Raw genomic sequence first — 15,653 nt, forward strand, 5'->3', positions numbered from 1 at the left:
ATAAACCAGCTTGCCCAGTTGGGTCTGTTCCTGGGGAAGGTAGAAAAACAGTAAACGTTATTGAGTTAGTGCCATGTATTAGCCATCTAATCATTTTATGATACAATAACATAGAGGGTGTTATGACTCCCCTTTTACAGATGATAAAGTGGAGGTCAGAAAGGCTAAGTAACTTGCAAAGTTCGTACAGCTAGTAAATCTGTGAGCTGAAATTCATACTCAGGTCTGTCTGACTCCAAAGCTTGTTCTTTCTTCTAAACAATGTGCCTCCAAGTAAAATATGTAAATCTTAATTTATCAGGATTAAGTCAAAAATCTATGATTAGATTCAATATAGTAGTTTATAGTTTTGTTTTGTTTTTTTATTACTCAGCCAGGTCTTAGGCTGAGCATAGTGTGAAGAGAGTTAATGTGTCTCTGTATTATTTTTCTTCCCAATTATGAAGACAAATTAACATTGAGCTTCCTTATTTTGCATGATCTCTCTTCTTGATGGCACTCAAGAATTGATTGGGCCATATTCCATTAATATAAACTTCTTCTGAAAAGATTTATAAATCCCAGACAGTGACCTAATTTATGGAACTCTATTCAGGGTAACAGTATGCCATTAACACTGAAGACTTAAAATAGCCCTTTGCAATTCATTGTACTGTGTTATTTTTTGTTCTCTTGAAGTCATTCATTCATCTTCTGTGGATACTTCTTGACTGACTCGCATATGTAGTGTGTGTAGCAATAAGTGTGTATGTAGAGACCCCTGTGTATGCACTAGGGGGCTTGGGGAGTCCACAAAGTGTTCATTAGGGCATCATCTAGTGCAGGAGTAGAGGACTAAGCTATTGACATACGGTACATAGTCCTAATCTAAGGAGAAACTGCTGAGTGCAGTAAAAGGTATAGTTAAAATGTATGACCGATGCAAATGGTGAGATTATTTCCAACTGCGGTGATCGGGGATGAATTTATGGAGAAAATATTGTTTTGATGGGGCATGAAAATTATACCTGTGAGGTGAGGGCAAAGGGTGTCTAGCAGGAGGGAGATACTAATTCTTTTTTTTTTTTTTTTTTTTCAGATTTAATGTGTTTTATTGATTAAAATATTACATTTGTGCCAATTTCCCTTCCCTCTGCTCCCCTCCACCCGGTGGCCCCCCTCCCTCCAGTTGTCCCCCCCTTTTAGATTATGTCCATTAGTTGTGCATACAGTTCCTCCCAACCTCTCTCCGTCTATTCCATTCCCTCCTACCCTGATCCCCAATTCCTATATCATCTCCCTCCCTCTCCCCACTCCCCCTCCCTGTTGACCTCCCCCCAATATGCTTCCCGTACCCACAGTTCCTTTTCCACTCTCGTTGCCTGTTTCGTTTGCCTTTGTTTCATCTCCCTAGCTTCTGTTTTTTAAACCAGTCCCTTTAACATCTCATATAACAGTGGTTTGGATCTAATGAACTCTTTCAGTTTTATTTTGTCCTGGAAACACTTTCTCTGTCCTTCTATTCTGAATGACAATTTCGCTGGATAGAGTATTCGTGGTTGTAGGTTTTGGATTTTCATTACTTTGAATATTTCTTGCCAGTCCCTTCTTGCCTGTAGGGTTTCCCTTGAGAAGTCAGCTGATAGTCTAATTGGGACCCCTTTGTACATAATTCTTTTCTTCTCTCTTGCTGCTTTTAAGATTCTCTCTTTATCTTTAATTTTTGACATTTTGATTATAATGTGTCTTGGAGTGGTTCTCCCTGGGTCCAGTCTCTTGGGAACTCTCCTTGCTTCCTGGACCTGCAAGTCTATTCCCTTCCCCAAGTCTGGGAAGTTCTCCTTTATTATATTTTCACTCAATTTTTCAAGTTCTAGTTCATCTTCCTCACTCTCTGGCAAACCAATGATTCTTATGTTGGGCCTTTTATAGCTGTCCCAGAGGTTTCTGATCCTCTCATTGTTGCTTCCCATTTCCTCTCGCTGCATTGGTTGACTGCTTGTTCCTTCTCCATATTCCAGTTTGTTGAAATGAACTCTGGATTTGTTTTCCTCATCTTCTGTCTCGTATGCGGTTTTGTTCCTTTCGTTATGAAAGTTTTTCACTTCTTTCTTATCTTTTTCCTGCTCTTTTGTGAATTCTGTAAGCCACCTGCTAACAATGGCCCAGAACTGAGCCTCTGACAGGTTTCTTATCTGTTCATCTGTCAGGTTCTCTATCTGTTGTCTGGTGAGCTGTGCTACCGGGATTTCTATAGTTGTCTGCCTCATTTTGACAGATGCGTTTTGTTTTCTTGGGCCGGCTGTCGGGGGCAGTGCCTGTGTACTTGTAATGACCCAGTGACCGGCGCCGTTTGGCGTCATAAATCAGCGACCGGTGCCTGCCTGCGACCTATTTCGCAGCCCTGTGGCGCTTTCTTTCTTTGGGGGCGGGGGTCCAAGATGGATTCACACAGTTATTCAGCTAGGAGACCTGGATCCGTCCTCCCGCCCCCCTGGGCCTCACTGTTCAAGGCGATGCGGCGGCCGCTCTCCCCAGCGCTGGGGTCGCGCACTGCCAGGGGCCCGCCCGCAGCCGGGATTTCTTGCCGCCCCGCCAGGTCTCAGGTGCGATCGCAAACAGCTCTGTCCTCTTTAACTCTTACCTGCCCAAATGGCACCGCTGGTTTATAACTTCAAATGTTGGGCTTCCGTGTAGTTTTATTTTCTGGAATTTCTAGTTATCCTTTGTTTTGAAGTGGTTGTATTCCTCTCTAGTTGTAGAGGGAGACCTAGCGTGTCCGTCTAAGCCTCCATCTTGGCCGGAAGTCACCGGGAGATACTAATTCTTGTTTCACTGTGTATCAGCTATATGGGAGGCTAGAAGTTTCATTGTTGTTAGATGTGATTTTTAAATTGCGGTAAAATATATGTAACGAAATTGAATGTTCTAGTCATTTTTAAGTGTATGGTTCAGTGCCATTAAATCCATTCCCATTGTGGTACAACCATCACACTGTATCTGTCTCCAGAATTCTTCCATCATCTTAAGCTGAGACTCTGCACCCATTAAATAAGAACTCTCCATGATGCTGGCCCACTCTAGTGTCTGGTAACCACTGTTCTCTCTGCCTTTATGTAGAACCATGCAGTATTTGTCCTTTTGGGTCTGGCTTATTTCACTTAACTGACTGTCTTCCAGGTCCGTCCATGGTGTGACGGGCACCGATCATGTTCCCTCAGTGACCCAGGGAGTGTAGAATGAGAGCAACATCCTTAGAACCTGTGGACCACAGAAGGCAGATAGTTTTGAAATAGGAATATATAGGAAGCCACGTTGTGGCTTTATTTGGCTGTTCTATGTTGCATATATGCAGTCATGAGAAAATCTTATGATAGGAAGAACTCTTCACCATGAAGAACAATATGGTGGCTTTTAAAGAAAATAGATATTTGTGTGGACCTACTGGGTAGGATTATCATGAGGCTGTAGCACATGAGAGGATGTATTCCTGTGTTGAAAATTGTATTATATAATGTTCAACCTGCCTCTGTTAAATGTACTCAGATACAGCACTAACTAGGTTCTTCACTGAGCCTCTGGCATAATTCTTACATTCTTTGTAATACTAGCTGTGAATAATGTTATCAAAAAATCCTTTAAGTTTGGTATTAGTAGCTGCTGTGAATTTTAGAAAATAGAAACGTTAGGGGAGTTTGAAATTAATATTCTTCCAAGTATCTGTAGAAGAGCTGTAACCATGATACTCTTCCAGAAGCCTGCACGTTGCTTTGCTATCTAAGGGGGCTGCGCAGGTGAGATGGGAAAGGAGTGAAATTCAGTCACATACCTCTCTGTCTGTCTGCTGCAGTAACCAGCAAGTCATCCAATTAGTGCTGATTGTACTGAGGGTGGTTATGATCCAGTTCCAGGAAGAACTGGGTTAAAATCATCATTTTACTCCACAAAGACCACTGAGCAACTATTTGATGATAATGACTTGAAATCACTTGCAACCTCTGCCACATATGAACTAATAACTTGGAGTTCATGAAAAGCTCCATTTCACATTATCAATCCCTAGTGACTTTCAATTACTCTCATCCCTTCTCTAAGTGCCTTGAATCTTGTGTAGGTGCAGACTCAGATTTCAGCATTTTCAATGCAGTCTGGGATAAGAAAAGATAGACCACTAAGAAACCTCCAAGATTTATTGGCAGTAATGAACTACATGGTGAAACATCAAAGCAAATGTGTTTTGTCACTTAGAAGGCTGATTGAGTGTTAAGGCTTATTTGAAAAAGTTTGATTCAGAATTGCTTGGAATGATGAGGGAGGTCTGTTTTAGACACACACACACACACACACACACACGAGGGAGGTCTGTTTTAGACACACACGCACACACGCACGCACGCCGGCAGATCTGCAGTAAAATGCCTTGTGCATAAAATCTGCTGGCAGAACTTGTCACTGCTTCCATAGCAAAATAATTTGGTATCACTGATGAGCATGTTGAATCGCAGTAGCTGTTAAAATCAATCATATTTTCTCCCCAAATAAGAACAGGGCTGTCAGGCAGGCTGTGTCTGCTCCTTTCCTGCTTTTACTTCCAGGACTTGTGCTGTATCTGGGAATAGATTTTATGGCCTCTGCAGAGACAGCCTCTCTAGAGACTCTCAGGCAGGGCTTGCCTGCGTGATAGTTGCAGGTAATTGCTCTATAAGCCCCAAGATCCCTCCTCTAAACGTGTAGTCCTTCTGTCTTTGTTTCCCCAGGAGGAGAGAAAGCCTGGATAAGTTGTACTCGGGGCATAGCCGCCAGCTGCTTTTGTGTCTCCTTTTATCTCTTATCCCTCTCTTGTTAAACTTCATACTCTCAAAGCAACATAATTGGGAGTGGAGCTCACGGACCACCCAGCGATCTACTTTAGGAAGGGTTGGAAAGTAATTCGGAAAATATCTGTTTCTGTGGCTCAGGTTAAACATAACTAACCACGTTACACTTAGAATTACCATTTGTAGTCACTTATCATGTTTTCCCCCTATACAAAATAAAACCATTTGGTGTGGGAAAGTCTCAGAATTGCTGAAATAAACTTTTCTTCAGGCTCAATTGTTGTCAGGATTGTTGGATCATAAATTTGGTCAAGGGACAAGTGTTTTCTTTGCCAGGAGCCATCTTATCAGCTTGCGCAAGAGCAGATCAGGAAAATCTCAAGCAGGGGAGCATTGGTGCCAAAAGGTTAAACTTCTAAAATCTGTGCCCTTTACCCTGCCCTTCCCCCTCTCTCCTTGTCTCTCATCAGCTTGTTAATATAAATGCTTTTATCCTTTGAACAAAACAAGAATCTGGTCATGCAATGTATTAGAATAGTAATTCTTTTCCAGAAAAAAAAACTTCAACAAGTCTTACAGTTTTAATATATTCCAGGAAGCAAGACAAGAAAGAGAAATGTTTTAGATTTTTTGATATTCTGAAAAATGGTTAATTGAAGCATATAAAAAGTGGTTAGAGAGACCATACAGGAAACTGCTCAAATAAGACTCAGCTCTTCCCCTTGGTTTCAAATTCCCAGGGCATGTGTAATACAGAATCTCTGACAGTCTTTGGTCTGGTATAAGTCAACAGAGGATGACGATTTGTTAGATTTAGCTTTGCTTTCTGAGATTGGGTCCTGTTTAATAATCTCATGAAAATATGTTTTAGATATAATAGTCATTGTGTTTAAGATATGAATTACGAGAGTCGGGACACGAGTTTGAGTCAGTAACTGTAATTAAATGCTCGTATCTATCATCTTTTTTTTGCTGTAGATCTTTCCAAAGTGAAACTGATGAGATTTGATGACCCACTGTTGGGGCCTCGGCGAATTCCTGTCCTGGGAAAAGAGCAAACTGGGAAGACCCCCATTTCTGAGCATGCTGTTTTCCATGTAGACCTCACAAGCAAGAAAGTTTATCTTACTGAGGATGGGCTACGGGAAGATATTGGTGATACAGTGGTCTATCTGGTTCATTAGATTCATGCAAATTGGAGATTTATCCTGGTTCTTGGGAATACTACTACTTTGTGCCTACAGATTGGCTATGAGAACCTTAGGCTGGACCTAAATAGATTTCATTTCTAACCATTAAATTCTGCATGTAATCATAATTATACCAAGTCATCTTGGATTCCTGGACCTAATAAATTTTTTTTTCCTTCTTGGAGCCTCTAAGAGAAACAGTTTATATCATATTTTTTAATTTATTTTTTAAATTTAAAAACATAATTGCTAATTTCCAGCAGCTTCTAGTCTTTCACATTAACACAAAAGCATCAACATGCTTCTTTTGTGAGGTGTACTTTATACTACTCATGAAGGCTAAGGAGTGTTGACAACTTTTTATATACATTATGGAGTTAGCTTTATTTCTTCTTTAAAGAGAAAAAAGTAAATTAGACACCTAGTTTTGCTTTTTAAACAAAAGAACTTTCATGACTATTGAAAAGAACAAATGAAAATATTTTGACTTGACTGTGATCACTGAGTATTTTGTGTAAAGAACAAAAACAATCTTGTATTTATAAGAATTTTTTAGCTTTGATATATTTAATTAACCACCAATATGTTTCCCAAGGCTAATATTAATAGTTTATAAGGAGTTTATTTCATCTACACTAAATTTAGGCATTTTAAAAAGAGGGGATTTTTTTCCACCCAGAAGACTGCATTTATCAAATTTGTCTTGAGTGCAACTGTGTTTAAAGACCATGCCGACTGTATTGCAAATATTGAAAATTTATTTTCCTATTCTTGGTGGCCTGTCTGTTTATATTATTTATGCCATCTGTCTTCATAATGAGGGAACAATATTAGGTGTTGACTGGCAGAGAAGAAAAACATTTCCATTGCTTGAAGGATTCAGTATGGGGCAAGACCAATTCTGATCACTTGTAAGGAGCCTAAATTCCAACTTTCTGATCACAGGAGATTTTATTGAGCTTCTTTATTTCGTATTGGCTTAATATTATTATAGACTGTAATCATGTCATTTGTATTGATTCCTTTGGGCAACTGTTTTGTGCTTGCCCTCCTTTAGATTCTTTTGCTGCTCCCTCAATCTACATAACCTTACTTATTCCCCAAATCAAAGCACTCTTTCCTGGTTCCTTAACACAAGCCTACTCATGTTTAACTGAGGCCAGTTAAACTGTGTGCCTGGGGGAAAAAGGAGAAAGGAAAATAATTTTAATATTATGAGCGATTCTGCCTGTTCTACTAAATGAACCTATGAACCTGTGTTGCCTTGGATTAAATGTGAGTGGCGATTCACGGCTGCTCAGTCCCCTCAGTCCCAACTCCCCAGTGTCTCTCTCAGAATGAGCATCTTGCTGGGATGAATATGCTTTGTGTGTTTACAGGCACATAGGTTTTGTACAAGGAAGCCTCTCAGCGTAAGCCATTGCTTCATCTGGTGCGCAACTGAAAACACAGCAATTAGTTGAAATGCTGAAGGAAAAACAGGCTGTATTGGGCAATTGTATTGCTAGAAGACTCATTCCTTCCTAAAGGATTTTAATGCACATTTTTAAGTTGTGAAATAGAATGTACATACACAAAAAGTGGACAATAATATATAGTATACACACATACAAAACATGAACAACAGCGAAATAGAATTTATCAACAAAGCAGAAATCTGTACACTCACCACCCAGTCACGGAGTAGGACATAGTACAGTGTCAGCACCTCTGAAGCCCTCATGCCTCCTCCCATAGAGACAGGTTTACGCCAGTATATGATGCAGTTTTTGTACATGTTCCATGTGAGTTTAAAAGAATTGTTCAAATCTGTGTTGTACTGTTTTGTTTTATCAATTCGTTCATTATTTTATTTATTTATTTTTTAAGTATATTTTATTGATTATATTGTTACAATAGTTCCAATTTTTTCCCCTTTGCTCCCCTCCGCCCAGCACCCCCCTTCCCCAACAATCCCCTCTCCAAGTCCATGCCCATGAGTCGTACATACAAGCTCTCCCACCTCACCCTTTCATATATTATTCTTCTTCTTTGTTAAAAATAATTAATTAATTAGTTAAATATTTTAACAATAAAAAATAACAATCCCTCCCTCTCAGACTTAAGACCCTTTACAATCTTATAAAGGACAATGGACGAAGGTCTCGAGCTCCTCTAGCTGCTTCAAGCTGGACAAGGTCGTCGTCCTACCTACCCGTGGGTCAAGAAATCCCTAATAAGAGTGGGGGTGTGGAGGGGAGGGTGGCCTTCCCACATGGAGAAGGATCGTGCAGACTCCAGGTTGGTTGGCTGTCTCTGGACAACAGCATGCTTGGTTAACAGGCTGGCATCCTTGTTGTATTCTGGAGGCAACAGGGTTAAAGGATATCATTCAATCCGTAACCACTAGATGACAAAAGACAGGTATTAATTTTTCAATGTCCCACATTAGGGAAAATAAGGGCTTCTTTGGAGGAAGGTATGCCAGGTACATCTCACCTGTCCAAAACCCTTTTGCCCATTATACTTAGTTTGGATTGAGGGAAATATTTTAGGTTTCCCCCCTCGCAGGCCTCTGGGCTCTTTCTGTCCAAGCCATTAGGATAGAAAAGAGAAACCAGTTTTAAAGTGAAGCCCACAGACCACCCCGTTCTTCACCAACCCAGCCACTTAGTTCAGCCAAACCATTGAGTCTCAGGAGGCAGCAATGCAGACAGGATTAAGTGAGGCCTATACCTACTGACAATTACTCAGGTAATGAGATCATAGGCTTATGCCCTTTGAAAACAGAAAACACATGTTAATTTATGTAACATAACCCACATACATGTCTCTAAATCTGTAGGACTGTCTTATCGGAAGGAAAATCCTTGTCCTAATATTCACTGAACTTGTATTTCCATTCTTTATATTTTCATTTTTTCCCCCCACTAAAAATTTTTTTGTTTGTTTTTCCATTACAGTTGTCTCACTTTATTTCCCCCTCCTGCTTCCCTGCACCTTGCCCCCCCCCCACATCCAGTCTCCACCCAGCTGTCCATGTCCATGGGTCATCCACACATGTTCTTTGACTAGACCTTTCCCCTTCCTACCCCTTCTCTCCCTCCCATCTCCCCCCCTGTCACCGTTAGTCTACTCCTTGTTCACATACCTCTGGTTCAATTTCACTCATTTGTGTTGTTCATCAGTTTCCTGCAACAGGTGATAGCATAAGGTAATTTTCTTTTGTTGCCTGGCTCATTTTGCCAAGCACAATTCTCTCCAGTTCCAATCATGTTGTTGCAAATGGTAGAAGTTCCTTCTTTCTTTCAGTACTTTTTCATTGTCATTTCCCCCCTTTGTACTCGTGTCCTCTCTGTCTCTCTCTGTTTCTTCATCTTCTTAAAGCAGACCCTTTAGCATCTCTTGCAATGCTGGTTTGGTGGAGATGTATTCTTTTAGCCTTCTTTTGTCTTGGAAACTCCTTATTTCACCTTCCATTTTGAATGAGAGCCTTGCTGGGTAGAGTATTCTTGGTTGTAGGCCTTTGTTTTTCATTGCTTGGAATATTTTTTGTCATTCCCTTCTGGCTTGTGGTGTTTCTGCTGAGAAATCTGATGATAGCCTTATTGGAGTTCCCTTGTATGTTATTAGTTGTTTCTCTCTTGCTGCTTTTAGGATTCTCTCTTTGTCTTTGAATGTTGGCATTTTAATTATGATGTGTCTTGAAGTGGGCCTGTTGGGGTTCATCTTCATTGGGACCCTCTGTGCTTCCTGGACTTGCATGATTCTTTCTCTCCTCATGTGAGGGAAGTTTTCTGTCATTAGTTTTTCAAAGAGGTTTTCTATCCCTTGCTCTTCTTCTTCTCCTTCTGGAATTCCTATGAGATGGATATTATTACGTTTCATGTTGTTCTGCAGCTGTCTTAGAGCCTCTTCAGTCTTGTTCAGTCTTTTTTCATTTCGTTGCACTGTCTGTGAGTTTTTGTCTACATTGTCCTCCAGCTCGCTGATCCGATCTTCTGCTTCCTCTAGCCTGCTTTTAATTCCTTCTACTGTATTCTTCAATTCAGAGATCATATTCTTCATTTCCTCCTGGCTCTTATTGATAGCTTCCATGTCCTTTTTGATGCTGGTATAATTCTCAGTAAGTTCCTTATAGTTCTTCTGGAGTTCACTGTAGTTTTTCTGGAGTTCTTTGTAGTTTCCGCTGAGCTCATTGAGCTTCTCCATAATCCGTGCTTTCAATTCCATATCTGATAGTTGGCTCCCCTCTATTTCATTTAGCACTCTTTCTGGGGACTCTGCCTTTCCTTTCGATGGGGGGTTGTTTCTCTGTCTCCCCATTTTTGTGACTCCTATTGTTTGTTGGTGCTTCTTAGAATGATCTGCACTTCCTGGATCTGCCCCTGGTGGCGTCAGATCCTGTACCAGTCTGGGCCTAGGCAGCCTGTTGGAGACTTTCAGGGATCTACTGCCTTTGTCTGGCTTCTTTAGTTGTTAATCTATTCAATCTGTGATTAGCTGTCAGGCTTAAGGACCGTGGGTGTGGCAGCTTAATTCCTATAGGCGGGGCTTTTGTTTCCCTCAGGCTGATGCCACTTGGCCAGGAATGGTCTGCCTGCAGTATGGGGATGAGTCAGCACTGGGACCCGGCCGGCCGCTTCCCCAGCTCTCCCCTCAAAGCCACCACACCAAACTCTCCCCAAGCATTTCCAGTCCTCTCTGTCTTCCCTCTGCTTATGCCCAGGGTAAGTGGGGGCAGAATATTTTCATATGTGATCCGCTTAAGAGCTCTTTTTCTCCAGCTGTTTCTCTCCGGCTAGCAAGAAACCCTGTGGCTTTTCGCTTTTCTCAGCTGGATACTATTTTACTTTCCACTCTGTTGCTGTAGGCTGGGGAGCTCAGCTGGGGGTTTAGACCCTGCCCTTCTCAGCGGGAATCCCCAGCTGCTGAGCTGTTTCTCAGTCCCTTCAGCTGCCACCCATGAGAGCCCAGCCAGCCCTTCCGCGTCTCTGCACTCCCTACTGGTCACGTTGTGATGTAGCGGCCTTTTCTGTCTCTCCGTGGTTGTAAGACTTCTCTCCAGCTGGTGTTCGGTTGGTTATTCCAGATGATTTCTCCAAAATTACATTGTAAATCCAGACTAGTTCTAGGAGGAAGTTAGTGTAGCTTCCACTTACTCCTCCGCCATCTTGTTTCTCTCGTTCATTATTTTAGAGGTGTACTAAAATTAAGATCTCTCATGACCATAGATTTACTTATTTTTCCTTCTAGTTCAGATAGCTTTTGTTTTATATATTTTAATACTTATAACTTGCCACATATAAATTTAGATTCTGTTATCTGCTTGGTAAATTGAACTTTTTCTAATTAGGAAATTTCTCTATTTTCAGAAATTTTTTTTGATGGCTACTTCGTCCAACATCAACATAATATACACCAAGTTTTTTTTGGGTTAGTGTTCATGTGGAATATCTTCTACCACCATTTTACTTTTAGCCTGTGGTAGCTTTATATTTTCTTTTCACATTTTATTTTGACAAATTTTAAACCTACAAAAAGTTTAAAGAATTGGCCAGGAGCCCTGACCTGTGTGGCAGGTCAGGTTGGGCATTGTCCCACAAAACGAAAAGCCACTGGTTCGATTCCTGGTCAGGGCACATGCTTGTGTTGTGGGTTTGGTTTGGTCCCCGATCAGGGTGCATACAAGAGGCAACCAATCGATGTTTCGCTCTCACATCCATGTTTCTCTCCCTCTTGTTCTCCCTCCCTTACCCTCTTCTAAAAATAAATAAAACCTTAAAAAAAAAAAAAGAATTGGCCATAAAAATCTATATACCTGTAAGTTAAATTTATCAGTTGTTAATATTTTGCCACGTTTGCTTTCCCTAAATATACATTAAAATGTTTTTGAAATTTCGGAATAGTTTCAGATTTACAGGAAAGTTGCATTTATTATATAGAGTTCTTATATACCCTTTACTTAGTTTCCCCATATGTTAACATCTTGTATAACCTTGATTCAGCTGTTAAAACTGAGTAATTAACATCGGTACATTACTAATAACTGAATTATGCACTTTATTTGGATTTTACCAGTTTTTCCACTAATGTCTTTTTGCTATTACAGGATCCTATCCAGGATACCACCTTGCATTTAGAATATACTTTTTAAAAATGCTGAGTCGTTTGACAGTAATTCACAGACACCGTGACACTTTGCCTTTTAATGCTTTGGTCTGTTACTCCTAAGTTCGAGGACATTCTCCTGTGTAATCATAATATACATATATTTTCTTCAAGAAATTTAACATTGATGCAGTAATATTAGGCAGTAAGCTTTTCTAATAAAAATGAGGTCATAAAATTTCTCCAATATGTTAGCAATAATGTTTTATTTTAACCTTCAGAGTCCAATCAGAGATCAAACATTACATTTTGTAGTCATGCCTCTTGCTCTCCTTCAAACTAGGACAATTTCTCTGCTTTCTTTAGTTTTCTCTTTTGGTTTTTCATAACAGTAACATTTTTGAAGACTGTACCAGTTGTTATTTGTTAGTTTGCTTCGTGATCTGGATTTGTCTTTTTCCTTATGTTTAGATTCAGATTTAAAAATCTTGGCAATACTGCTACATGGGTGATATTTCCCATAGTTTCCCATCAGGATTCATAGATGGTCAGTGCGTTCTCAATACTGGAGATACTAAGTTTGGTCACGTAAAGTATATCCTGATTTCTCCATTGAAAAGGTTCCCTTTCCCTTTTGTAATGAGTAAGTAGTCTGTAAAGTGATATTTTGAGACTTAAGTGAATATCCTGCTTATCAGCAAACTTTCACGAAATGAGAGCATTCATGGATCATCTTTCTGCCAGTTATTACATTGGTAGTTGTAATAAGGTGAGTTCTTAATTTTATTATTGCTTCTGCATTTATTAGGTATCATTCTTATGTGAAGAAGAGGTTTCCCCTTTGCTCCCATATTTTTTCTTTTATCGTTCCTTTTAAGCCACTGTGGACAGATGGATTTTTTTCATATATACTATAATTTATTACCATCAATATGCTTTGACTGCTCAAAATTTTCTAAATTACCTAGTGGCAGTCCCATTCAAGTTGGTTCCTGGCCTTTTGACATCTCCCCAGAAGTCTTGGAATATTTCATTGCTTAGTGGTACAAGAAGTTCCCAGCTCACCTTGTGCTTTCTGGTTCTAGAACTGAAATCAGTTTTTTTTCCTCCAAGGAGCTTTGCTTCATTTTAATGGAGAATGCCATTAAGAAACCAAGATTTTTGTGTTCTGTTCATTGCGACTAAGGTGCCATTTCTTTTTTTGGCCTTTCCAATAAGCAGAACTAAAATGTGTAGAGGTAGGGTCTGTCCAGAAAGTATCCAGCCATGTTGTATGACAAATAGAGGCATTTACTGAAGAAGATAACAAGATGCAAGAAACATTGTACACAGGAAAATGATGCCTCAGTCCCCTCAGAGTAGGCACCTTGGGACCTCACACAGTTCTCCCAATCGCCATTAGTTGCCCCATCGTATTTTCCTAAATCTCTTCAACAGTATGAAATTTCTTCCTTTTCAAAGGTGATTTTAGTTTTGGGAAAAGCCAGAAGTCACAGGGCACCAGATCTGGACTGTAGGGGGGCTAAGTCACTTTGGTGATTTGATATTTTGCTAAGAAGCTGCACAAGACATGATGCATGAGTGGGCACATTGTGATAAAGCTGCCAATCACCAGCTGCCCATAGCTGCAGCCTTCCGAATCATCCAAATAGTTTCCGCCAAGGAATGTTTAAGCTTAATGCAAAATTTGAAGCAGATTTGTTGCTCTACTTGCTCAATCATTTTGAATGTGACAGTCACACAGTACGCATGCTCACGCAATGGCGTCTACTGCCCCCACTCATTAGTGCAGTGAAGTCACTGTTCATGCGTGAGCATTCTAGTCCACTCTCCTTGGCTGCCAGCTTCTATCAATGTTACGCAAACCATTCTCGTTATTCTAAAAATGTCTGGACTTTTTATGGACAGTCTGTATATATATATTTTTAATCATAATTTTATCTACTATCACAATTCTTTCTTGCCTTCCTCCCTTAAATATTTGTATCTTCTCTGGTTCCCAAGAACCTAAATATAAGAAGCAAAACAGACTCAGATGGAGAGCAGTTGACAGCTAGTGGCGCGGGGGTTGGGCTGTTGGGTGGAGGGATTGAGTATAAAGGAAAAAGGACTCACGGACATGGACTACAGTGTGGTGACTGCTGGGGGGAGGGAGTATAAGGGGACTAAATGATGATGGAAAAAATACAATAAAGATTAAAAATTAAATAAAAATGAAAAAAAAACAAACCTCAATATTCATTTGTTCTATTAATAATTTCAGAGTTACCAATCAATACTGTTAACAACAAACCTATTGTATAATTTTTTGCAGTTCTTTGTGTCTTTAAAACAAAGCACATTTTTCAAATATTTGAATGAACTCTTTATTTGAGGTTTTAGTCATTTGTTTCTCTTATTCAACTTTTTGGTTGGCTTTTTTTAATTTATATTTTTGATTAAGTAAAATACATGGTTTAAAAGTCAGGCCATATTCCTTCAGGGAATTTTCCTTTTGGACAACATTCCCACCCCATATATAGCCAGCCATCTTCATTAGTTTCTGAATTATCTTCCCCTTTTTCTGAAAATAAAGCAAATATTTATATGTACTTTAATTTCTCCTCATGCAAAAAGTAGCATGTAGCATGTTATGTATATTTACACCTCACAGCATAGCCTGGGCATTTTCCCACTTGAGTTCAGAGATGCTTCTTCCTCCTCCTTTTCCTCCCTTCCTCCCCTCCTGTCTGGCCTCTTCTTCCCCCTTTGTGTAATATATTTGTAAAAGTGCTTCATAATTTATTCAACCAGTCTCCTACTGATGGGCATTTAGGTTGCTTCTAAGTTTTGGTATTTTATAGGATCTGTGTGGAATTATATAGTGAGTGTGAATATATATGGTTTTATATTTATGGAGGTGTATCTAAGGGTAAAGTTCTAGAAGTAGGCTTGTCGGTTCAGCAGATGTAAAGGGTGCGAGGCAAGGGCTTGTAGCTGGTGTGCTGAGGGAATAGCAAAGAGGTCACATAAAATAACCAGGCCCAGGGATGGAAAGTAACCTGCCCCAAATCCTGTTCCCCAGCGGCAGAGCTGAATTAGAGCCCTGGCCTCCGTCTGTCTTTTTTAGTCCATTGCAGCACACTTAACAGGGAAGGCAGGCATGGAAAATAGGAATGAGTTTGACCAAGGTCAGTGTTGGGGCTGTCAGGTCAGAGGAGAAGTTTCTATGGGCCAGACTCAGATAAGACTTCACAGACGAGGTGGGATGTGAAGGATGAGTAGGACTGGAGCAGCAGCTGACGGAGAGCGGGGCCACATTCCTGGCTTTTAGAACTAGGTGTGGATAAGGGCTTGGAGGTGAAAACAAGTGCATGCATAGTTTGGGAGGTGATGCCAGGGATGGAATGTTTTATTTTGGAGGAGTGAGAGAAAAAGTAGAAACAGGTAAGTAAATTGGACATTATTACACAAACTCTTGGATTCCAGGATGAAATTCAAAGCTGATTTAATTGGAGCATCACTGCAAATTTCTGAACTGGGAATGCCACGCTATGTGCCTTTACGGCTTCTGTAGTTTGTGGTACATGTGCCAAAG

The 15,653-nt window shown here is 40.2% G+C and overlaps 1 protein-coding gene across 1 annotated transcript in view; it reads left to right on the forward strand.

The window, feature by feature from the left end:
* The window catches only part of LARS1 (leucyl-tRNA synthetase 1), a 53,259-nt gene extending 47,094 nt beyond the window's left edge, over positions 1 to 6,165 (forward strand). Inside the window, exon 32 of the mRNA XM_090288074.1 lies at positions 5,775 to 6,165. Within this exon, the coding sequence (XP_090144200.1) occupies positions 5,775 to 5,980 (206 nt within the window). The 3' untranslated portion in view covers positions 5,981 to 6,165. The remainder of the gene's footprint in view (positions 1 to 5,774) is intronic.
* Positions 6,166 to 15,653: the final 9,488 nt, after the last annotated feature.

Source organism: Furipterus horrens, unplaced genomic scaffold, assembly GCF_987537825.1.
Source record: "Furipterus horrens unplaced genomic scaffold, mFurHor1.1.pri manual_scaffold_10, whole genome shotgun sequence".
Taxonomy (NCBI): Eukaryota; Metazoa; Chordata; class Mammalia; order Chiroptera; family Furipteridae; genus Furipterus; species Furipterus horrens.